This window comes from Myzus persicae, unplaced genomic scaffold (genome assembly GCF_001856785.1).
Source record: "Myzus persicae strain clone G006 unplaced genomic scaffold, MPER_G0061.0, whole genome shotgun sequence".
NCBI classification, from domain to species: Eukaryota; Metazoa; Arthropoda; class Insecta; order Hemiptera; family Aphididae; genus Myzus; species Myzus persicae.
The window spans coordinates 96,712-123,101 of record NW_019103036.1 but is presented as its reverse complement, the minus strand read 5'-3'; the positions used below and the strand labels follow the sequence as shown (position 1 = coordinate 123,101).

General features: G+C 29.6%; 2 protein-coding genes across 3 annotated transcripts; one reads left to right on the top strand and one right to left on the bottom strand.

The window, feature by feature from the left end:
- The first annotated feature begins 14,069 nt into the window (after positions 1-14,069).
- LOC111033658 (protein ALP1-like) lies at positions 14,070-17,511 on the top strand. Of its 2 annotated transcripts, XM_022314517.1 has the most exons (3): positions 14,070-14,530; positions 16,460-16,989; positions 17,056-17,511. In XM_022314517.1, exons 1-3 carry the CDS (start codon positions 14,232-14,234, stop codon positions 17,340-17,342), a joined length of 1,116 nt encoding a protein of 371 aa, XP_022170209.1. In that variant the 5' UTR covers positions 14,070-14,231; the 3' UTR covers positions 17,343-17,511. The 2 variants fall into 2 exon arrangements, with proteins under 2 accessions (XP_022170209.1, XP_022170208.1); XM_022314516.1 differs by having other exon boundaries at positions 14,074-14,530; positions 16,460-17,509.
- LOC111033659 lies at positions 14,730-18,179 on the bottom strand. The gene is made up of 2 exons (XM_022314518.1): positions 17,413-18,179; positions 14,730-15,553 (listed from the first exon to the last, which is right to left on the bottom strand). Exons 1-2 carry the CDS (start codon positions 17,579-17,581, stop codon positions 14,799-14,801), a joined length of 924 nt encoding a protein of 307 aa, XP_022170210.1. The 5' UTR covers positions 17,582-18,179; the 3' UTR covers positions 14,730-14,798.
- Between the last annotated feature and the right edge of the window lie 8,211 nt (positions 18,180-26,390).

Genomic DNA, 26,390 nt, shown 5'->3' with positions numbered 1-26,390 from the left:
AATTATAATTGGAAGTGTTTTGTTAACTTTTCCGGTTAAATTTCAAAACTTTCGAACGACGTTCGAGTTAAAGTGTTTAGGGAGTTTCTGATCAACATAACTTTCCAATTGTTTCCGTACAAATTTGGAGGGTGTGTTTTTAACGGGTATTTTTTTTTATTCTCACTAAAATTGAATATATTCACAATGCTAAAAAACAAATCTATTGTTTCAACCAGACCTACAAGACAAAAGAGTGTAATACCCGCCATTTTGTTGTGCCCAGCGTGGAACTTTTAACTCCCCCTATTTTAACCATTAGAAATTATATATAATATATATTCTAACAGAAAAAAATGTATGTCAATGGAGGGAAAATAACGTTTAGTCGATATATAGTACAATAAATAGGGTACTTGGTACAAGAGTGAACGTCCCGCAGAGAGTAGTTCTTTCGAAACTATATAATTTCCCCCTACATTCGATTAAAACTGGCCTTTTATGATATTTTGTGATTTCATAGTCGGCTTAATCTGGTACTTCCGTTTAAAATCTTGATAAACATCTGCCCAAATATCTTATGTAATTTAAAAATAAACTAATCATTATTTGAATGAAATGTAACTGGTAAGCTTTTATGAAGATAAATATATTATTAATTATTATACTCTGTATGTACCTAACTATCTATAATGATATTGTACAATTATATTAAAATATATTATACAAAATACATTTATTGTCTTTGTTAGACATTTGATATTTCTAATATTATATTTTCCGAAATTTGTTATAAATAGGCAGGCACTAAATAATGAATGAATATTATTTTAAAATAAAATTCAACAATATAATACTTATAAATTAGTGCAGTATTTAGTGTATATTATTAGCAACTAAGACCAAGAAGTTTTTCATGATATTACTTAAGTTTTTATCGATCGTGTATTAATAAATACCATTAAAGAAATGTGTAATCGTTATTTTCAAATAATAATGAGCATTTTGTATGGAATCATGTTTGTTTATATTTTTGTTTTTTTTTATAAAAATACATCATTTGAAAGAAATGTTCAATCGGGAGGGATTAATTATTTATGAGACTTTCGGTCTTCGGAGTAATATGTTTAGGGAGAATAGGTACACCCATTACACCCATTTTAGTTTAGCAATATTCAATTCCATAGTGAACATATTTAAGTATTTTGTTCCTTCAGTAAATTTCTTTACATGCAGTGTTCATAAAAATAATATCTAAATATTTTTCTTCACGCGACGAATTGTCTACATTTTCCAGTACTTAATTTTAATAATGCGTATTTTGTCTTGCCATATGATATGTCTTGTTTAAATAATTTCTTGGTTTTTATAATGTATATGAAATAGTAAATATATTACAAAACCAATGTTCAAGTAAGACGAGAAATTCAATACGGTGGATGTATTATTAATATTACTACAATATATTATGTTTATGTGATGTGGAATGTGTGAAATCATTATTGATGGTTTTAACGGCGGATAATGATGTCATGATGGTTATAACTTACGTATAATAATTTCGAGAAGTGTGCCGGTTGCCGGTATACAAGAAAACGCGTCTATACCGGTATAATGATATTATATTAATATATTCGTTGTTTATCATTAAAATATGACGTGTTGATTTGAATGGTCGTTGTTACGCTTGTAATATTATTATCGTGACGATACACATTTGAGGTTATCATCGTGTGCGATGTCAGTGTTTAACTACCTACCCAATAAGTGTTTGCGGGACTGGCACACAATATGATATTGTAATATTCATAATCATACGTTTATAATATGATGATAATAATTATAATAATAATATAATGAACGCGAAGGGATTACGTGTCCCGCCCGCGGCGGCGTGCACCGCTACGGTCGCGTGCAAATAATCTCGCAGACGCTAGTACAAAAGCTATTATGGATAGGGAAAAAAAAGTGAGCCCGTAACGTCACATTAACAGCTTAACAGTATACACTTTAATACGACCGAGTGTGGAGTACATACGCATTATATTATATTAATATAACGTTATTAATAAAAATATTGTGTGTACATGTAATATGGCCGGGGGCACCCGCGTCATCGCACCGTATTATATTAGAATTTAACAGTGATATTATATAACAAAAACAGTACCTATTATAAATATCGTGTACAATAATATCGTGTACGTGTTTACGGCGCGTCCGGAGGCGTTGGCGCAGAATTCCTGAAAGCCCGCCGAAAATGTATTATAGCGACGCCACCGTCATCCCCCAGCGCCGAACGACGGTGGTTGTATATCTGCGAGCGCACGTCATATTATAATATGTGTGTGTGTGTGTGTGTGTGTATGTGTACACTTTTTTAATCCGAGATCGGTAAATCTACTGCAGAGGACAGTGATCACGCGCAGACGCGTCCCTCGCATTAAGTGTCATTATTATTATCACAGTTTGTTATAATTTATGTTTAAATTGTCCCCCTCCTCACACATAATACAACGTTGTTACTATATAATTATTATATGATATTATATTATTGTACGAAGCGTCTATATTTATTGCGCGACGACGTCCGGGAAAATCCATCGAGACCCTCCCAAAAGCAGTGCTGGACCCGCGGCGGGCCCAGCGCCGAGTAATTGTAAACGAATTATTGAATGGGGGGTGGGAATGTGGGAGCTTTTTTCTGCAATCATAAGTAAATTTTGTGAAATGATAGTTCTATTCGATATGGTTTTTGCTTACGCTGCAAAAATTCGAAATTATATACGATGTTTAAGCATAATTGATTTTTAGTAATTTCTTTTTGTCTGATTGCAACTAAACTTGTTACTTTCTATCATATATTAGTGGTCAGTGGTCACACAAGTTAAATGGCATAAAAGATATTATTTACATATTTAAATACATTTCTAACTGTTACAGTAACTTGTCAAAAAATATGATGTCTATAATAAATTAAAGAGAAAACGTGCGAATTGTGAGATATGCTGTATATGAACTGTAATTTCTTAATTCCAACTGTTCTTGCCACGTCTATTATGAAAGGGTAGTTTACCTTGTTTATTTTTCAAGTTGTTAAGTTATAGGTCGGTAGGTACTTACTTACATCATATTATTCATTCAGCAGTTATATAAGCTATATAAATTATAACACATTGATACCGGTACATACAATTTAAATATATTTTAAAAAATTCAAATGGATTCTAAAACAATTTATAAAATAATATTAGCTAAATTTACTAGGTGCAATTAAGCATTTTAATCTTTAAAAATTGAATATTAAGCTGATTTAATTATTATTTAAATGTTTACACTTGAAATTGTTTTTTATTAGTATACTATTATTTCAATATAAAATTTAGAAAAAGAATAACACCCACTACTATATTCGAGATCAATCCAAATTGCAAGTGTTTAAGTGAAAATATAACTTATAAACAAGTCGGGCATTGAAAATTAAATATTATTTACGAATAATAGCACTTTAATGCGTAACATTTATTATAGTTTATGTGTATAGATATCGTATAAGTACGTACAGCTGCAACCATAATAATACTATATGACATAATATGAATTACATATGGTGTTATTCGATGTGATATTATGTATATCATTTCGTTTATGAATACTTAATTTTTCGCTCATTCAACAGTGCGCGTGAGTTAAGTACAGCGGAGGATGTTGAGACTCGAGAGCGTGCTCGTAATGTAACTAAAAACCATCAGGCAAACCGGATAATGACAACGTATTTTGGAGGGTGTGAAAATTAGGCGTTTCTGTAGCAAACACTCGCTGTATAATACCCTTTCATTGATACTGTTATTTATACAGAGAACATACAAACTTGATACAATATAATTATACAGTTTACACCCATGAACTTCCGTCGAGGGTCTAAACTAGTATACGTATTTAAATGTTATAATGATCTGAAATAAAATAAAACCGTTAAATATCGAATGTTTATAATATGATACAGCGCACTTCATCTACCGCGGTGTAGATCATGTACGAAAATTAATGAGTAAAACGTAAAATATAGACTTTTATAAATCCTTTTTTAATTTTATAGACTTCATAGTTAATTGTATGTTATATTGCTTATAGATAAATCTATAAATTAATAATCTTATAATCTTAATTCTTAACTACGAGGCTTTTATAATACTATTAAAATGGCATAAATGTATAAGGTATGTAATTTATATTGCACCCCATAATAGCCCAATAATTTATTATCATTTCGGAATTATCCAACTTTCGGCTAAATATGAAAGTATCTGGAAATAATGTGTCCAGACCACTTTTACTTTTTTAATAATCGTTTTTTTTCTTACAGCTTATTTATTTAGTAAAACTTTCATGAAATACTGTGAAAACGTATATAGTATCATTTTGTTGGGTATATTTTTTGCGTTATTTAACTATTGGTATACTAAATACTTAGTATTAAAACTTTATGTATAAATAATACAAATATAAATGGTAATACTTTTCAATAAAGTTATTTTATAGTTAAAGTTGTTGTTTGGAAACATTTTCAACTGAATTTTCAGTTGAAAAATTGATATTTTGCCAAGAAATAATCGCTGTAAAACTTTTCCCGAACTCGAAACACGACTTGCCGAGAAATATTCACCACGGTATTTGATTCAATATCGCCAAGAGTGTTTTTTATTGCCTGCAGACCATTACCACTGCAATGATACTGTCTGGCGAACCCTTTAAATATCCGACCCTCTGCTTTTTATAACCCGTCACAGTAATAAAAAAAAAAATACGTTCGCGTTTGAAACATATACTCCGTACAAATATATATGCAAATTTACACATTTTCTAGAAATTCATTCTATTACACTTATAACTCGTTCTTTCCAGAACAGACCGATAAAATGACATATTAATATTTTATATTCTTCCTTTAAATAAAACGACATTTTATTGTGGAAGCCAAACCAAATTTATACGAAATAAAAAAAGAAATATTTAAATACTACAGATTATTATTTGTGCATTATTTGAAATATTAAACCAATAAAAAAATATAAATCTAAAAGATATTTTGCCTATTAAAAAAAAAAAAATGAAAATACATGATTATTTTATTTAAGATATTTGAAATTTTGATATTAAAATACATTGGAAGCAGTTTGTATAGTGAAATAAAGGTTGTTAACTTTTAAAGAGTTACAATAGGTGCTTTATAGGCGCTCTATATTAAATCATATTCTCCAAATATTAGTGAATGACACATTTTTATACGTATTGGACACAAGATAATCTGTATGAGTACTACTTCTTAATTATATATATAAATTCTTATTTTATGTACTTAGTTATATGATATAATCCAGAACAATAATTAATTTTGATGCTATGATTATTTTTCCAGTAGGCACCCTGTATCAGTATGTTAACTCATAGTTTAACTACATTATCATAATACCACCTTGATAAATACGTTTTGCTATAATCTCGTAATCAGTTAAATCGGAAAGTTCAATCAATATGCTTATACAAATTAATAAAGTTATAATCAAATTTCAACTGAACATTACAATTATGTACATCTTTCATTTAAACTATTTTAAATCATGCGTAATTTTATAGGATTTATAAATGGCTCCCTCATATAATTTACACGAATTGATTAATTGGGCATATTTTGTGGAAAACCTACAATTTATTGTGGATGAAAATCCAACCAAATAATATTGGATTCATTTAAAACAATCTTTTTTGCTTGAGGTACAGTATACAATTAATAATAATGTTAATAATGACATCAATAACATATTGAGCGTTATAATTAATTATATATATATATTATATTTTACATGGTCACATGGTGTCGAGTAAGAGTAGCTTCGTGCTCAAAAATAGTTGATTCCCGAATTTCCGATGTGTAGGTAAAAGAAGAAGAAATAGCAAAAGGGTAAGAATAGGAGAATGCGACTGTGCGTGAGTGAGACAGGAGAACGGGTGAAGGGAGGAGAGCGAAACGTTTTATATAAGAGGGAATAGAATTCGTATTTTATATTGGTGACGGTGAGGGTGCAGCAGTAAAGTTATTCGAGGACTCGACAACCGGGGCAGAGCTATTGTTATTTAAATGTCTCAATAGAGATCAGAATCATCGTGGCAGGGAAGAATTTTCAATTAATTTATATACACCCGTTTAAAAGGAGACATTTGCCCTTGCCTCTCTGCCTCCCACGTACTGAGTCTTATTATTGTCCTTGTTTCCCACCGCCGCGGAGAGAATTAATTTCGCAGCAAATATATTATTATAAATTTTGTCGAAAGCTTTTATATAAAGTTCGAAGAGTTAAAGAGAGAGAGAGGAGGACTGAGAGAGATAGAGAGAAAGAGTGATACGAGAAAGAGTGCGAAAGAGCATAGGAGAGAGTGAGTTAGAGCGCGAGTGGAAGGTTAGAGGGAAGAATACCTACTTTGTCCCTTTTTGACAAAAGCTCCCTCTGTATATAGTAGTGGTAGTCTGCTGTTTCTCCCATTGTCTCCAAGTCTCGTGTCCTGCTGTGGCGGCGTCCGTTCCAAATTATTATTATTAATACGGCGACGCACCCGGAGAGATATTTACGCTTTGTCACCCTCGACCAATATAAGACACCCTCTCCGCTTCCACCTACTCCTATTATTACTAATTTCAATTTAACACCTACTGCAGGGTCACTGGTGAGTGTGCGTGTGTATAATGTATGTATATGTATACATGCACACATCGGCCGATAATACTTCGTGGAGGGTCGAAGATATCAAGACAAATAATAGTGTTTAAGCTTTATTAAGCCATCCATCCGGAATTCTTGATGCACTTTATTGTCGCTGAATCTTCCAATACATTGTTTATAGATTTCATCGTAACTGCAGTGCCCGGTGCCGTATTTCTATCGTACTAGTAATATTATACATATTTTATTACTATTTAATGATTTATAAATATATCCCTGCAATAAGGGGAACATTAATCGTTCAGTAATCTCACAACGACCCTACGAATATAATGTGTCTCTTGAAATAGATTTAAATTATGTGCGTTCATATAATATTCAATTTATTTATTTATTTTATTCAAATAATAATTAATACATTACATTTAAATAAATTAAAAAATTAAATAGCATAGAAACGATTCCTCTTGAAGCTAAGTTTGTGGTAAATTAGTCATTAAAAATTTCATTTTTGTTGTATAACGTTTAAAATTCTTAAACTCTATTTTTACATACATTCTTATATAATATTAAACTAAAAACTTAAAATGAAAGTTCATCTGACAACCAGTTTACAGTAGATTTTTCATATGTCATAACTCATAATATATAATTAGCCTTTTTATTTATAAAAATGAAAATATTTTGTTTAAGATACGGTGTCATTGTATTAAAACGAGATGGACCAAATAATCTAGAAAATGATTTCCAAAAAGTTTTTTGTATACTCAACTGAATATTATTATAAGCTATTCTTTCACGTTTTTTGACATGTTTAAAACTAATTTTTTTAGGAACACTCTAAACAGCAAATTGATTATACAGAAAAACCTGATTGGTAAAACTTTTCGTTCTTCAGAGTTGGATACCGTATAGCTTTTAAAATATTTTTTGCTTAGACAAATTGAATAGATATATAAATATATTATAAATCGTAGTAATTTCTACTGTGCTTGTTTTTGAAGGACAGTTTTACTTTGTATTATATTTTCAATGAGTATTTACAGTATTTCAAAGAAGTATAATAATATATACTGTATTGAAACATGTATTATGTCTAACTAATAAACAAATTGAAAGTATAAATTATAATAGAGGTATTCCAAACGAGTATTACATTTATACCAAATTGTATACAAAATAAATTGTGCCTCGTCAAATATTTGGAAGCGTTGGCGTATTTTCATACCATCTACATTACTCAATTTAATGCAGTTTCAACCACAGTTTTTAAATTTTTTTAAAACAAGGTACCTGTAAATGTCTATAATATTAATATAAAACTTAAATTAAAGACAAAATAAAAAATAATTTATCGTGTATATTTTCATATGATGCTATAAATAAGGTGATGTTGAAAATATATACGAGTAAATTTAAAATTAAATAAAGAGGTATCATACGCTGATGAATTCTGATGTTCTCCTTATTATTAATTATATTAGTAGTAGATTTTCGATAACTGATGAAGTGACGACTGGTAGCTCATCTAGTCCGGTAATATTATAATAAGCATAGTAATTAACCCTAGTTGCATACCTGAGTTAACATTATTATTAATTTGTTATTAAATTTCCTATGAAAAATACTCATACGAGCCATCGTTGATTAGTTTTTTACAAAACAATTATGTTGTTTACAACGACCGATTTTTGTTGTGATGTTTCCATTGATTAAATCGTATTTAGTGAACTGCAGGTCACAACAATATTGTGAAAGCAAATACCTTAGCAAATTATTTGATTCGAATCCTATTTTTTTTCGCAATATTTGTTGGATATAATAGAGTTTATTAGAATTTATTTATACGTATTGATGTAGCTATATACAATATCAATATATTGATAAAATATGTTCTCACCAGTATCGATATTTGAAATATTATGTTGTTGTTGTTTTTAAAATGAGATTAAATTTCATTTTTACCGCTATATACATAACAAAAAAATATTACGTTTATTTAGACACACAGTTTACGGTTGATCTTGTAAAACGATAAGAGTGTTTAAATCGACCTCTTATTGTTATTCTATCATCTGTTAAAGTAATACGTAAAAAAAATGCTGTTAGCAAATTAGTGTTCCGTTATAGTAATAGTTTGATTGACAGGTCGAATAATAAAACGATTTCCTCCCGATTCTCATACAAATAATATAGGTACCTTAATACAGATTAAAAAAAAAGGTATTAAACATATTATTATAACTCCAAAAAGTGAATTCAATCGAATAAACCAAACAATTTCGAGTTTAGAACACGGGGTATATGTATAAATTAAATTATTATTCTTACATTCGTTCGACTATGTAACTTTTATAATTCAAGTTTAATTTAGGTTTAGAATATTTTCCTTGCGCATATTTCACAAAACATAATATGATGCATAGAAAAAAATCATTTTGGATTTAAAAATATATTAGACTTTTATAACTTGTCACGATCTCTATTTTTGATAAATTACAGACTATTATGACATTTTGTCGTTGGCTTATAACACTTGCTCTGCCGTCGTCGTCTCTCGAAGGGTGGCTCCTCGTCATCATGATTAATTATCATCCTCATCGATTCGTCTGAAAGAAACACCCCACAATATAATATATTTGATTTACTGCTCTCTATAACGGGGAGTTGTTTATACACTTTTACATTTTAAGGTGGCCGGCCGTCTGTAATTGGGTCTTTTGTTGGACCTCAATTGAATGAATCGCAAACGTGAATACTTGACACAACATTTTTTCCCTTTAGTTTATTCCTTCTACTGTAGTAAGTTTTCAATTATTAAATAAACTGTGTTTGAAAACGTTTCGGAGCGGCTATCTGCCAGTGACATTTGTTTACTCTTTCGAGTTCACCGGTGCGGTAATCAAATTCAATTTGCCATGTTTATTTGTTTTTTGGATTCTATTTATAAACACAAGATGTAATATATCTATAAGCGATACAAAAAAAAAAAATGTATTTCGACCTTTTAACTGATAAACATCATTTTTAATTTTGAGGTTTACGTCAAATAAGTTTCGTTTTTAATGATAGGTGTAAAATGTACCTACAATTTCTAATCCAGAGTGTGTATAGACAGAGTGCACAACAATTATGTACCTAATTAATTTGATCGTATGCCTGATTATGAGTTGTGAAATGATAATAAATAGTATAAATACCTATAATGGTTTCATAAATTAATGAAATTGTTAAAAAAGTTCTAGATTAATAATATACAAGTAAGTATTATAATAGTTATCTATTGCCTATTACCAATGAATCTATATGTAATTATAATAGTTACAATTGTCGATCAAAATACTTTTTGCATGGACATAATATTGAATTTATATTTTCTTTATTTCTAAAAATTGTTTATTATCTATAGCCATTGAACATTGGGAAGTAGGCACGACGTTATAATATTATAATATTTGAGTAAAAATATGATAAATAATACAATATAATGTATTGCTATTCTCTAATATAATATATATTTGAGTGAAATAAGGTATTAAGATTTCAATTAAGTTTTTATTTGTCATAATATATACTATATTTTCTCTTCAATATTTTTTTTGATATAATACTATATTAAGTGTTCTTAAAATTACATATTATAATTCCTTAGAATTTAGACTTTAGATCGGAGACCCCTACCTTAAATCATGAATTGTGTCTATATTATGCTTTGAATATATTTTGATTGTCTGAATAATTTCTTTTATCATAAAAATAAGCTACTGTTATGGGGATCGTTGAAAAAACTGCACACAAACATATTTCTATACACGACTGCACACATATTATTATGCTATATTATGTCCTTATACTTAATACTTTGTGTCAAATTAAGCTCTATGGAATTTTTGTCAAGTATTTATTATTCATAACAACTCCTTCTTAGTCCACTCCTCTATTGCCCTAAAACATTGCATATTATATACGTGGTATACATCATGTCACATACAGTCAATTGCTCTTATACATATACCGCTATAACAGATAACTTGCCTTAATAATTAAACGAATAAAAAATTCATATGTTAACCAGTTCAATATTAGTAAAATAGGACCATTTATGTTTAAATATATTTATATTTCATCCCCCAAAGGTACTCGATCAATTTTAGTAAATTTTTTAAATACAAATATAAAGGAAAGTGATACATTTTTGGTACAATATTTGAATTTAAAATTAAAACCTGATGGTAAAAACTAAATACTATATTGTTTTTTATTAGTGAATTCCTGATAAAAAATCGAATACTTTGTTATAAATAAAATATAAATGTTTAATTGTGTTATCACAAATTTATGGTGATGCACGGGAATAAGCAAGTGAAAAGAACTTATTTAGTAGATACAATTATATAGTTTAGTTTAGTTTAATTAAATTATTTTTTTCTTCGTCTGATAATTTATTGATGTAGCAGGTGTCGTTTAGAAATGTACCTGTATATAAATATATATATCATTTAGCCACAAAGGTACACATTATGTCCACATCATATTATATAGGTATCCGGTAAACAATATATTCTGTTATCGTTTAAATGATTTTTGTCCGTGAATGAACAGCGTATTATGAATGTATCGCGTCGGACCCACGTGTAATTCGATCGCAATCGATATTTCGTCGAAAAAAAAGAATGAAAAAAATGAAAACTGAATGGCTGCAGAGTCAAAAGGTCCCGCGAGTAAGGATGGAATCGATATGATTTTTAGCGATGCGCCCACATAGATGACAGTTGTTCCACTTTTGTATAATATTATATTATCGTGTCACTGCGCGTTCAATTATGTATACTATATAAAATAATATTGTCATTGTACGATAATAATCTGTGGCCGAGTGGACCGTGTGGAAACAAAACTACCAATCTCTAATCGCTGTTGGAAATCTGGGTACAAAAAGAAAAAAAATCCCTCTATTCATACCGGACGTATCGATTAAAACAGAACTGTTTCACGGGGACTATTTCAATTGCGGTAAGACGATACACGGTGGTAAATCGGATATTTTATTTTACAGAAAAAACGGAGAGAAAAAAAAACAATAAAACGTGTACTTTTTGTTCTATTTCATAAACTCCATTCAAAAATATGGTCTGACGGTACAATATAATTTTTATTATTATTCGGTAGGCGTTTCCGGCAGCTCTGTGTTTTTTCCTTCAATTTAAACAATATAACTGCCAACTGGAAAAACCACAGAAACAGCAGCACTAGCAGCAAACATATCAATTATCCCATTGTATCCGAACACAAATCGGACACAAAGATACCCCATCGGGATTTCACATATTATATACATACACAATTATTATATTAAACTACGTCTTTTTTTAATACGGTATAATGTTTTAATAATAGCCAACGAGCTACGTTTTTAATTTTTTTTTTTAATTCAATGCTTCGAAATGGGCGGGAACGTCAACGCCCATCTAGTTGGTCCATAAAAACGTCAAATGAAGATATTATCCTGCTTACTAATTAATTACCTACCTATAACATACAAATTATACATAAATGGTTTATACGTTTTTACTCTTCAAAATAATTGATTAGGGGTGATTTATTACTTTTCTAATCTGTATTATATCAATAATCTATATAATATATTATTAACTAACTTTTCTTTTTATACAAATATTTTTAATATTATAGTTCAACGATTACATTATTACATTATTAGATCTTGATAATTCCTTAGAATTTGACTCAACAGCAAAATTGTGTTGAATATCAGCTGTTAAGAGCAATACCAAATCATCGCCGATTCCGTTAGCATTCCTTGGATTCACCAAAAATCAGTAGAACTAAAATGTTCTATTATGAATTCTCAATTCAAAAGAAATCAAATAATAAAAATCAATAAAAATATGCACACTCGTAATTCGTCCATAAAATCTGTGGAATGTCAGTGTTTACAAACTGACATGTTTTTTTTTAAATAAAATTAAATATATAGGAGGTACCTATATATATATATATATATAATTATTTTTTGAAATATATATGACGTTTTAAGTGGCAGACATTTTCAATAATGATTGAGAGCGGAGAAAAATGTAGACCTACCCACTCCAAACTCAGTTTGTAATCATTTAGCTCAAGCACAATATTGTACGGGCATACAGCTGGTATAAATTCAATGACTTTAACATAGGTACTACACACGCTGTCGTCACTACCAAGTAATACATCTATATATATATATATATATACAATTAGATGGTCCAATAACTTAATTGTTTATGATCTTCTTGCAGCAGCAAACGTTTTTATCGAAGGGTTCTCCGGACGATCGAACCCTTATAGTTTATTTAGTCATTAAATTATAATCAAACTAAACTGAACTTTCATAAAACAATTTGTAAAAACTAATTTATTAATCGATATAGTAAATTATGTTATTATAATATGTTACGGTAACGGAAATTCTCTTGAAGTTGTTTTGAATAAAATAATACGTCGTATAATAATTGGTAATTCATACTTAAGATCTTACATGGTTATATAGGTAGAGGTATATACCTAGGTGTTTTAAGTATACAAATGATGATAGATTTCATGTAATGTATGCAGACAACGCAGATAATTTGGATTTACAGATCAAATATGTACAAAAGAGAGACTCCGGTTCATATGAATGCCAAGTATATACATTTTTATCATAAGTATAAATTAGTAATCATAATAATATTAAGAAAACTGTATATTACAATTAAGATAAATAAATATTGAAAATGTTTTATCGACTTAAACAATAAATAAATATTATGTTATCATCTAAGAAAAAGCTTACTATACAGCAGTAAGTACCTGCCCTATAACACGTTTTAAAAATGTAAACTACTGCAGGTATGTAATTTATGAAGTTTTTCAAATTGATTGAATACCTTTTATTGCATAAATAAATAATTCTATTGGTAATTATATTTGTAACTGTATTCCAATAAATAGACAAATGAATTGATTTACAAAACGTGTATGAAAATATGAACACGACTGGCACTTGAAAAAATTAAAAAATAACCTATAACTAGGTAGGTACTATACATACAGAATTGTTTCACTTTCGATACAAGATGCATTAAAAGTTTTGGATAAAATACTAAATAATTTGTTTTTTTTTAAACTTTTAGTTATAAATTACTAAATACGTTTTATTCAAAAAATGATGGTCTAAGTAAAATTGTTAAAATGTCAAATATGCTTCCAAATTATTCATTTAACTTAATGTTTAATATAATTAAAATAACTATCATTTATTAGGGATACACCATCATTTATTAGTTATATATGAATGTATATAAGTATACCTACTTACTTAGGCTAGGTTCACATGGACGCGCGTACACGCGCGTTAGCCCGCCGCAAAACGCGCGTACGACCGTTCAGATAGCTGCGTTTTACACGCGTTGAATAAAGCAGTGTAAGTAAATAATAGATATCAAAGTACCTAGTTATAATAATATTTTAGTACAGTTCAGACATCCATCGAGAATGGACGTAGTAGATGCTGTGTGTTTATGGGTTGTCCACCGAAGGATAAGAAGACAAAGACAAAAAAGGGAAAGAAAATATTGGGTTCATCCAATTTTAAAAACAAGACTTTCTTTTAGTCTGTATATTACCTTGTATCCAAAACTTCGAGAACACAATGACAAATTTTTTAATTATTTTAGAATGTCTATTAAATCATTTGATGATCTATTAGACATAATTAAAGATGATATAGAAGCTGATGAAAATGCAATAAGATATTGCATATCACCAAACGAAAAACTTATCGTCACTTTAAGGTAAGTCTGTGTAAATTATTATAACTAATAATAATTAAGGGAAATCAAACAAAAATGTCGCTTAAATTATTATTTACTGAAACATATTTTTATACTACTTTAATTATAAAACAAAGTAAATTTTAATATAACCATATGAAAGAAAAAACATTTTAATATTAAAATTTAAAACAAAATAAAAAAATCAACCTTTGGCGTTTAACAAAATTAAAAATAAGCAGGTACCTATATAAATAGAATAACTTTATATATTTATTAAATTAGATTTTTATCCAAATATATCAATATCTGATGACTCTTGAGAAATGTCACTGACAGGTGATGGTACTATATTATTTTGGTTCATTTGAGTGTTGTAAATTTGATGAGGCGTACCATACGGAACTGCAGTTGTATAATTTGGATGATCGTATTGTGAATATGCAAATCGTGGTGTATATTGTTGACTGTAAGCTGTGGCTAAATGGTTAGATTGAGAGGTATCTGTAGTATTTAGATGATGAGATTGAGTTGAAACTGACTGATTTTTTAAAATAAGGTTATAAATTTCAATTTTAGTTTTTAAACGCATTGTTTCAGGTACTTTTTTAATTTCCTTAACTAAAGACAAACAAAACAATTTATCTTCGTCTTCTTCTTTTTTCTCTGCGACATTCCTTTGGTTTAAACTTTTTTCAATTATTTTTGCGAAGTGTTCATCAGCAGGATGAAGTTTTATTTTTTTTCGTTGGTGGTTAGGAGGAGTTTTGAAAATACCTTCCTTGTTTGAAGCACTGGGACTGTCTTCTTCAATCAAATTTTCAGTTGCTGATTCTACGTCTTCATCATCACCAACTTCTGCAGTCTCAAAATTACTCTCGGTCGAATTTTTTTTTATGGTAGGCTGTAGAAACTGTAATCTTCCATAGTATAAATATGACGACCTCGCAGACGCTCCCGATCCAGACTTTATTTGTTTCATTTTTTTCACTTCCTTTACATAGCCATCCCGAAGACCTTTCCATCTTTTTTGTAATTCTAATCCTGCAGAAACCAAAAATCGGTGAATCTTGGTAGATATTATAGTATTATACCGATAAACTACCAAACAAATTTTTATGGAAATTTTACTAAATTTAACAATCTAATAATAATTAATAATTATTTAATAATAAATTATAAAAATTCAAATAATAACAACAATATAACATTAAAAATTTGTAGTAATAATTATAATTACAGCCGTTAATATATTTTTTTAATTCTCATGTAACCTAATAGTGTAAAAAATAATAAAATAACCATACAAATTCAAATAATTTTCAAATAAGATTAATTAGGTACTTATATATAGTTATATGTAATAATTAAAGACCGGATTTATATGCATTTTAAATTTTAAAATATGCACGCAAACATGCACTAAAAAGTCAAAATATGCAAAATAAAACTTTATATTACATTTTATATTAGATTTTTATTTTGCAGTGATAATTATTTATAAATTGTATTAAAATGTACATAAACAAAAAATAAGATATAAATATAACAAATATTGGATCATTAGGTGTATATTGTAATAATAATATAATAATAACGATTATTGAGATAATAAAATAATATTAATAATTTGTATGATTTAACAACATATTTATTTAGATTTTTTGTTATTTATTATAATTGATTATTTATCTGCTCAAATAATTCATCTGATAGTTTATTGGATTTAACTGTATTTGTCATTTTAAATAATGAGTAACCGAATAAAGATATAAAATAAAATAAATAAAATCTTTCAATAAATTATGAATAACGAATTATCATAAAAATTAAAACAATAAATAAAAATCAATAATAATTTTTTATTCGAATAATGCCTGACTCTGATCTCCGTTCAGAATCGTTTTCTTATACATTGATACCTATCAAGTCTTTATTTTTATTTTTCAGATACTTGTCAACAGGTTGCTCAATTACCGAATTACACTATAATTACAAAATTGGAATATCTACTTTGAGTGGCATAATACGTCAAGTATGCCAAATTCTATGGATGAAATTAAAGAATATTGTTATGAAAGAACCTAATAAACAGACATGGATAGATATTTCAACCGAATTCGAAAAACGTGCATATTTCCCAAACTGTATAGGAGCGTTGGACGGGAAACATATACGAATTACTCAACCACCAGACTCAGGTTCAATCTATTTTAATTATAAACATTTTTTTTCTTTGGTTTTGATGGCATTGTGTGATTCAAACTATTGTTTTATATGGGTCGATATCGGAGGTTATGGTAAAGACAGCGATTCAGGGTTATATAAAGAATCTACGTTGTATAAAAAATTGACTGAAAAAAAATTAGATATTCCTGATCCTAAACCTCTAACTGATATTGATGATATAAAAGTTCCATATGTCATTGTAGCTGACGAAGCATTTGGTATGACAGAAAATTTAATGAGACCTTATGGTGGTAAAAGTTTATCGTACGAAAAAAAAATTTTTAATTATCGGTTAACTTTGGCCCGTCGATTTGTAGAATGCACATTTGGCATTATGTGTAGTAAATGGCGAATATTGCACAGACCACTAGATGTTAAGATCGAGTTTGCAGAAAATATTGTTAAAGCCATATGTGTCTTACATAACTATGTCAGAGTGAGAGACGGTTTCAAATATGAAGATACGCTTTATGCAGCACCATTATCAAATCTTAATCCAACCTATACTGGTCGTAATGTACGTGATGCTGATACGATTCGAAAACAGTTTACCAATCATTTTATGAATGAAGGTAAATTAGAATGGCAAGATAAAATGGTTTAAATAATTTTCTATTTTTGTAAATTTTAATACAACGTTAATATAATAAAATATAGATTAATTAAGTACCTACCTAAACTTTTTTTCTGCTCTTCCGAATCTTCTGTGCCACAAAAAATAAGCACCAACTCTTCCCAACTTCTTCTCTTCATTGTTCGGTTTGAGTAATCATGGCTTGACATATCCCATATGGCAGGCCTTTTTTCAACTTCATTGATTAATGTGTCTATGTTAATTTCCATATTTTTTTATACAAAAAACACTTTTTTTCAAAGAATAATAAATTTACACGATATTCAAACCGATCACAGTGAAAGTAAATTATAAAGTAGCTATAATATTATTAGAGTGATACGAGTAACACGAGCTGCTCACGGTAACAATCGCAATTGATCACAAAATTAACCCCAGCACAATTCCATCATATAATAACATATTATGTTCAAAAATAACAATAATTGAAAATATACATTTCGATTTAATAACTGGCATTCTTAGAATAGTAAATGAGTCTAGACGGTGTCCTTAATAATAATAATAATAATAATATTATTAATTAAATATTATATTATTTCCTTTATTAATATAATATATTACCTTTATACATTTATTTTATACAAATAAGTGAATTAAAAATGTATATTATTTCGTAAATCGGGTACACAAACACCTAAACGCGCGTGTCAACTGAACGGTCCAATAACGATCAACAGTATTTAATTTCGCGAAGCCACGCGCGTAGACGCGCGGAAATAAAATCTTGCGTCGTTGTCGTGATCGACGCGCGTGTACGCGCGTCTTCGCGCGTCCATGTGAATGATGTATAAGAAACTCGCATATCTAAATACGCGCGATTAATCGATACGCGTGTACGCGCGTCCATGTGAACCTAGCCTTATTCAATATATATACACAATTCAGATTTACGGAACCTATGTAATGAAATCAATTACTTGTATCTATAAACACATACACTTGCAATATTTGAGGTTAGCCACTGGTAAAAAATGATTTGTACTCTAATAACTTATTTTATGAATTTATGATTAGTTTTGTGATAGACTAATGGAAATAACCCGAAGAAAATTTGAAAATTTATTTGAATAAATTATTATTATTTTTATTTTTTGTTAAATTCGGGGCCGAAAAAAAATCTCTAAATTTTTCGCCACCATCAATTAAGACTTATTCTTTGTAACAATATGTAAATTGTCCAAGATATCAAAGCATAAATGTAAATATAAAATTACCTATACATTTATTTTGAGTACATTTTATTTAATAAAAATATTTTTTATTCTTATATAATATAATATTTTTTAGTTTATGTAATTATATGTAATCAACATTCGACAATATACCATTTACTATTTATTTAGGTATATATTAATATATGTCTATATATACGCATCAAATACACAACTGTTTATATTTATTTTAGTATTTTTATGTATGTTAAAGTATTGAAATAAAACAAAATATTTACGGTTGTGCCCAAAATCAGTGAAATTATAATAGTATTATAGAATATACATATAAACATATAAATTTTAACGATAAAAAAATTCAAAGTACTTATATAGTTGATGTTTCGTGAAAAGCGCTCTTATAATCCTTTATAATGAGTACATCGTATACTGTCGATATTTTTGTGGTAAGACTGTTTATATGCGCAGTTTCCGAGGGTTCTAGGGACCCTTAAATGAAAACAATTAAAATAAGGTACAGGTTAAGTTCTGTGGTGGTAAGGGGTGGTGAAGTGGATCACGTGTCTGACACGATCTGGCTCTCGGTTGTAGGAAAAAAATATTGTTAAACTTTAGTCAGAGAAAGAAATCATTAAAAACACGTTTTAAAAGCACCAAGAATCGTAATGGGGGTTTTCTAATGACGGCTGGGGAATGCGATCAAAAATGAGGATATATAATACCGTTCCAGAGTGGAATGATTATTGCAATCTATTTCCAATTAATATCGGTCTCATTCCGGAGTTTCACCATGTTGGGCAGTTTTTAATGAACAAAAACCTGTCACTGGTTTTAATTAAAATTATTATAATTCAGTGTCGTATCTAAGACGCTCTTCTACGTGCTTTTAAATTATTTAAAATCGCACATCTCATAAAAGATTATTGAACATTAATAACGCTGAACCCTTCCGTAGTCCTGTTCCATTATTATAACGTTTTGTTCAATCATAATTTGTAAATACTATGTAGAAAATTAAATTGTACGGTAAAAATATGTAAGAACATATAATACATGTTACATAAAATCAATACAATATTATACGGAGAATAATACAAGTGCTAAAGTAAGATATTAATATTCTTTGTTCTTATACAAATAGTTTTTTTCTAATGATACTCGTAGGTATAAGACGAGATTATGTTTGAGCTCTGCTGGCAATACATTTAACCGCACATTTTACAGAATTTTTAATTTACGTTGTAAATGTAACATAAAAAATGTGTGTTTTTACACATCAGTTACCTGTTCGGTCATTGCTATTTTTGGAATTATAGATTTATATCTTTATCTACTTGACTATCTGCCGTTCCTATTAATAACTATAGGTACCTACGTACTACGTCTATACATATAATATGGGTAGTAAAAGTTATTATACATCGTATAAGATAATTCAAAACCTACCTATGTAATATAGTAATCGAAAAACATTATCAAAATGAAAATAATGTAGTTTGTATAAAGCAGTATAATGCAGCAGTTATTATTGTAAGCGACCAATATTCACACGGGACAAAAACATTTCGATGACAATTGTCTGTCCTTTTGTACGAACCTTCATTATTATTTTAATCAAAGATAAAATAATATATTATATCAAAAATGAATTGATTGCGTTATATATACCTCAGTGATTCGGCGGTGTATAGTGATAGTAATATATATATATATATATATATATGTATACATGTATAGGGGTACCGTAAACTCACCTGTTCGGCGGAGTCGGTCACGTCTCCTCGGGACATGTTCGCTATTGACAACGATACAGTTTTTTAAATTTTTTTTTTTAGCGGATAACAGAAATAAAATAATGAAATGAAAAGAAACGAAACTCGAAGGGGTTGCAGTGATGTGCGTATATCGTGGGAGTGTTATGTAGCGGGTCCGGGCATTAGTGGTTATAATAATATAATAATATATATATATTATTATACATATGCACGGAGACGGGAGAGCGGTGGTGCAGCGGTGGCGGCAGTGGCGAGGGAGGGCTATTGTGCCAAGAACATATAGCCAGTTTTAGGTCTGCCATTGTCTCGGATTGTTTTAGAATTAAACTATATAATACCCGCCCGTGAACCAGGACCAGGGTATAAATTTTGTATATATGGAGTGATTCATAACAGTGGCTGCCAGGAGCATAGTGTGTGTTCGACTCTATTGAATGCGCCGCCGCAGCAGCAGCAGCATTGTGTTTTGTATTATATTAAACTGTGTTCCTCTCTCTAAACGGTTTCCTATTGGCCTTTGTTCCCGTGCGTGCACACACACACACACACACACACACGCGGGCGCGTGCACAAATAATATATATATTATTATGTTATATGTATACGTGTATTATATTATATGTATAATATATTATTGTGTTTATGTAAATATATATATATGCATATATACGTGTATACACCGCGATTCTCTAGTCCTCCCCGAAAGGATGCATCCACTTAACACCCACCGTGGTGTATAAATATATACACTGAACCGCGGACACAGAACTGAGCTTATAATACTATTGGTGCGTTACGTACATATTATTATATTATTATATTATATAAGATGAGGATGTGGTTGGGTCCGGGGTCATTTACATGTGGTCTGCTTATGTCACCCCCGAAAGTAGGGTAGGATTATTATACGTATAAACATAGGTAAATCAGCAAGTTCTATAAAATATCAAGTTGTATAATGAACTGAGTCTTATATTATGATTTATGACTTAAGTTGCATTTATATTTACTATTTTGTATTTTATTACTAACAATAATATTTATTTAGAATAAAAAATAATTTCATTCCAATGGCCAAGTGTACATTGATAGTGGGTAAGCACAACAAAATATTACATAAGAAAAACTACATTAGTCATTTAAATTATATACATGCTTTTAGTTTGAACAAGAGTAGAAAAAAAAATCAAAATATTACATAAAGTTAATATAACTTGATTACACAATGTAGGTAAGCGATATACTAAATGAACTATTGATAAATCATTTTAGTATGGTTATTTCATTACATTATTATTTTTATTTTTACACATTTTTTCTAAAATTGTACGAATGGTATAAATGATTTGATTAGCGAGAAGAGAAACGACGCAGGTATTTTCCGAACTAAATAAAATATTGCTCGTATACATTGTTGCAAGATGAATATCCAATATTGCATGGTCTAAAACCCTTCTTTTAATTGATTGTTGAAGATGAAAAATATTGTTATTCGAGTAAAATTGTTGTTATGGTGCATAATATCATTTATTAAAGTTTGTTGCTTTCCATAATAATTTACTCAACTTTTACCGGTTACAAAAGACAATTTTAATATTTTACAAAACTCTTTTTACAGAGCATGATTTTACAGGACTCTATACATTATGGAAAATACTTTTATTACATAGAGTCCCAATTCATATACATGTATTCATATATACTAACATCATTATTATCATCGGGATAGGTATGCACTATGCATAGTAATATTCAAACACGGTGGGCTACAATGTTTTTTCCATTCTTTTGATTTTTTGTTTTTTTGTTACTATTATTTAAACCTAATATCCAAACATAATATTTTTCATCGTCCATGATAATCTATAGTTGGATGCGTTTTAGAGACATCTTTCTTTACATAGTCCTCCCAGAAAAATCGTCGTCTTCCCAAAAGTCTTAACTATTCTTTCAGATTTTCCTTCAATATTATCTTCCTCAAAGTTTCTTGTATTTTCTTTACATGACTTGACCATTCCAGTTTTTTAATTTTAATTTTCTTTGTTAGCTATGTATAAAAATGGGAAAACACAATGGCCGTCCGTCTATATTTTTAGAAATAAAATATTATATATATATCGTTTCACATGAGTGACCGAAGCCTTAAGTTGTGCATTTATAATCCCCGCCTCCGCCTACTCCGAGTAGGGGCTGTTAATTTATCGCAAGAAATATCAAACGGGTTTTCGCCATTTTTACTTTGCTGTTTAAATAATTGAACTTGCATATATTATGATTGTATTTGCAAGAAACCGTTTACAGTAAGTGAGTAGGTACATTAGTATACTCGACATGATTATTATTTTCGTTTTTCAATTGAGACGCTTTCCACCGATAAACGTTTCCGTGTAACTTTTATAGAGTGGCATTGTGTTGTGCAATTAAACTTGTTTATACAGCGTCGAACAAAAAAATGGTTTTCTTCGGGTTACTTTGATTTAAAAAAAAATAAAAACGTTAATGGCTACTTAAGAACGCTTTTACGAAGTTCTGAGTAAATGTTATTATCAAGCAAAATTGGATCGAGCTTACACGTGGTAACAACTAAAGGTTCAAGGCGTCTCTTATGCAATATTATTGTAATTCATCCCTATTTAGCTTTGATATTTTCACCCTCGACGTGAGCATTATAACTTTAATTTGTTAAAAAGTTAGGTCGAAATGTTAAAAAGGTTAAAATATGTCAAACACATATAAAATCGTTAATTACGATTTATGACAGCAAAACCTGTACATTTTCTGATATCCTATATTTTATTATTTACGCATACCTATTGTATTAAAGTGCAAAAATGTATTACTATTTAATTTTAGAAATTAGTTTTATGTATACTAACGTGATCGTTTTTGTGTAAGTCCTACCTGTATGAGATATTGATATACGAATGGTCGTAGTTTTTAAACGACAATACAATTTTAAATTGCAGTAGGTATCTCTAATGGAAATGACTAATTTTATAGTCAGAGTGTCGCACAAACAGTTGAGTACAATAGAATATTTCTATAAATCGTTAAATGGATTTCATCTCTCCCTCGATAAAGGTACGGAATCACAATCGTCACGGAGCACGAAGTTCTGCGGTCGTAGTTGTAAGACGATAGCTCGGCCCATGACCTAGAGAAATATATTTTGCTACCTAATGAAAAAGCTTATATTTATGATTATTTTTTCATTGATCATAGACCATAGTAACATCGGCTACTAGGTCATTAGTTCTAATTTATATTGGAATCGCATATATTTTACATTAAAGTAAGTGCTTATATTAAGCTATATAAATCTATTTTCATTAGCAAATTGATGATGTTGATATTTGGTTCGAGTTGAGTTTGTAGGGTTAGTTTGTAGATTAGGTATGCGGTGTTTATTTCTCAAGTTTTCGAATTTAAGGCATTCAGTTAATTTGTGTGACTGAGTATTCTACTCTACACGATCCGCATACATAGGTGTGGGCCGCTTAAGTTCTAATTATTATTAGGTACTTAATTGATACACTTGAAAGTATCATACGATTGCTTGAAAATAAGCGAGTCCGTGTCTTTTGGAAGTTGAAAACAAAACATACATACTCGATATGTGCGTTATAAATGTATATAGGTACACGCATAACGTGAACCTTTAAATTGTATAATATAAATAGGTCCCTCCTATACCGCTATCCGCTTGTCATCGACTACCGCAATTCATCATCATCACATTTTATTGGAACACTCGAGAATATATACGAGTACGCCGTAGCGGTTTTTAAAATCGGCGTGTTTCCCTCCCGTGTTATATATCATCCCCGCCGACAGTCATACACTCGTAGGTACCAATATATATTATATGTATACAGTGACCCCTCAATCATCGCCGTCGACTGCAGGCCAGCAACGAACATTTCGACAACAACGATAATAATATAAATATTATATTATAATATTGTTGCGCCGGGGTACACGTATAAAATATTTATAATAATAATAATATCATATATTATCGGACCGATTATGCTGAGGGTCAGATATACACACACACACACACACACACATATACATAAATAAATACTACACGCATCACGACCATTATAATATTGTGTTGTATTATTACGTGTGTGTGTGTGTATTTGTGTGAGTGTGTTCGGCGTATATAATATTGCATGTGCACGAGATACAAGTATAATGTGGTGTGCGCGGGTTCAAGTGCCCTCGTTATAAAAGTTTCTGTCCGAGTATCAAAAAAAAAAAAAATAATAATAATCATAATAAAACGTGCCCACATACGCGTGATTGCTCTTTCGAGTGTCTCCGCTCCTCACTGCCCCGTGATCGCAGCAAAGACGGTGCAAAAAATTGAACATACAAAATACGAATGAAACATATTTTCCAGTCGCGGATGTCACTGCGGTGGTGGGTAGGCGAGCTGACGGCACGCCGTAGAGGGATATAACGAGCAGCTGTTCGGCGTATATAATATTATAATGTACAACTATAGTACAAGTAGGTACAATAAATTAACGACGACGACGATGATGATGATCATCATAAAAGTAATAATAATAATAATACGATATAATATAATCGTTTGGGCTGCAGCTATCATCCCTGCGAGTTACCCCCTTTGCGTTACAAACATATGCATTATGCACTGTGTACATATAGATAGTATATAATAATACCTATATGTATATTATACAAATACCACGCATTTTGCCACCATAATAATATATAATAGGTACACTAATTATTGTATATTAATATTAATATTATTATTATATATGTGTATTAATATATTAATTATTGTAAAGCTAGAATAGCCAGATACTTATTTTAATAATATAATCGATAACTTTAAGGGTTCTATATTACATTAAAATTAACCATGATTAGAAATTTGTTTCTACAAAGTACAAAATTCACTATTTTGATACTCACTGCTGAGTGACTTTCATATACATAATTTTTACGTTCCACCATATTTCGTTTGCATGCTAACTTAATTCAATTAATCATAGATGAACAGAGGCTATTATGGTTTTGACACCGTAACGATTATGCTAAATAAATTACTTGTAAAATACACGTTTAAAATAAATGTGTAAGAAAACATACTTTCTGGTTAAAAATGAATACAATTTTTTTACAGTGAATAACATGGTTAACTCTCCATAATATAACATAATATATATAAGCATGTACAAATTCCTTTTGTTTAAATATAATCACAAACCCTAATATTTAATCATAAGAAGTTTTCTCACCCGATCAACTAGTGCATATCATAATTATTGTGACACTGGGTAAATCGATTTCTATAGGTGGACCACAATGGTTTGGTAGAAAACAAAAAAGGTAATTTTTTTAAATATTTATCCAGAACATAGGTACTCATTGAAACGAACGTCGGCACTACCTACTCACTACAAAACAGATGAATATCTGACCATTAGAAACCAACTACGTACACGATATAATTTGATATGTGTACATACAGTGCACCCTTTTTACGTTGTACTTTTTTTTGTCCACTCTAAATAAAGGGTTAAAACTTTGCTTGTTTCCCAATGACCTTCGTCAGTTCATCTGCCACTCATTTTTTTTATTCATAACTATAATATACATTATAGTATTCTACACAGACGTACACAAATAAATGTGTGCATAATATGGAAATATCAGATGTTCCTATACATATAATCATCATAATAATATTATATAGGTAGGTACTCGTATATAGGGTAAATGTGTTTAAACCAAGAAAAAAAAGATTCCACATGACGAGAGAAGGAAATAAACGAAACGGTAGACGGAAAATACGTTCAGTCACAATATGCGTATAATATAATATATATTTTTCCAAAAATTGAGTACAAATGGTTTAATATTGTATTTTTCGGTGTATAAGTTACCAAAAGGACCGCCGACGTTTATTGCATGTTTAGTAGACGTATATACGATGTAGTATACATTCTCCAATTACATTTTGGACGAGGGAGGAAAAAAGAACTCAAAAAGATCTATCTTGGTTGTTAGCGATGACACATACATAT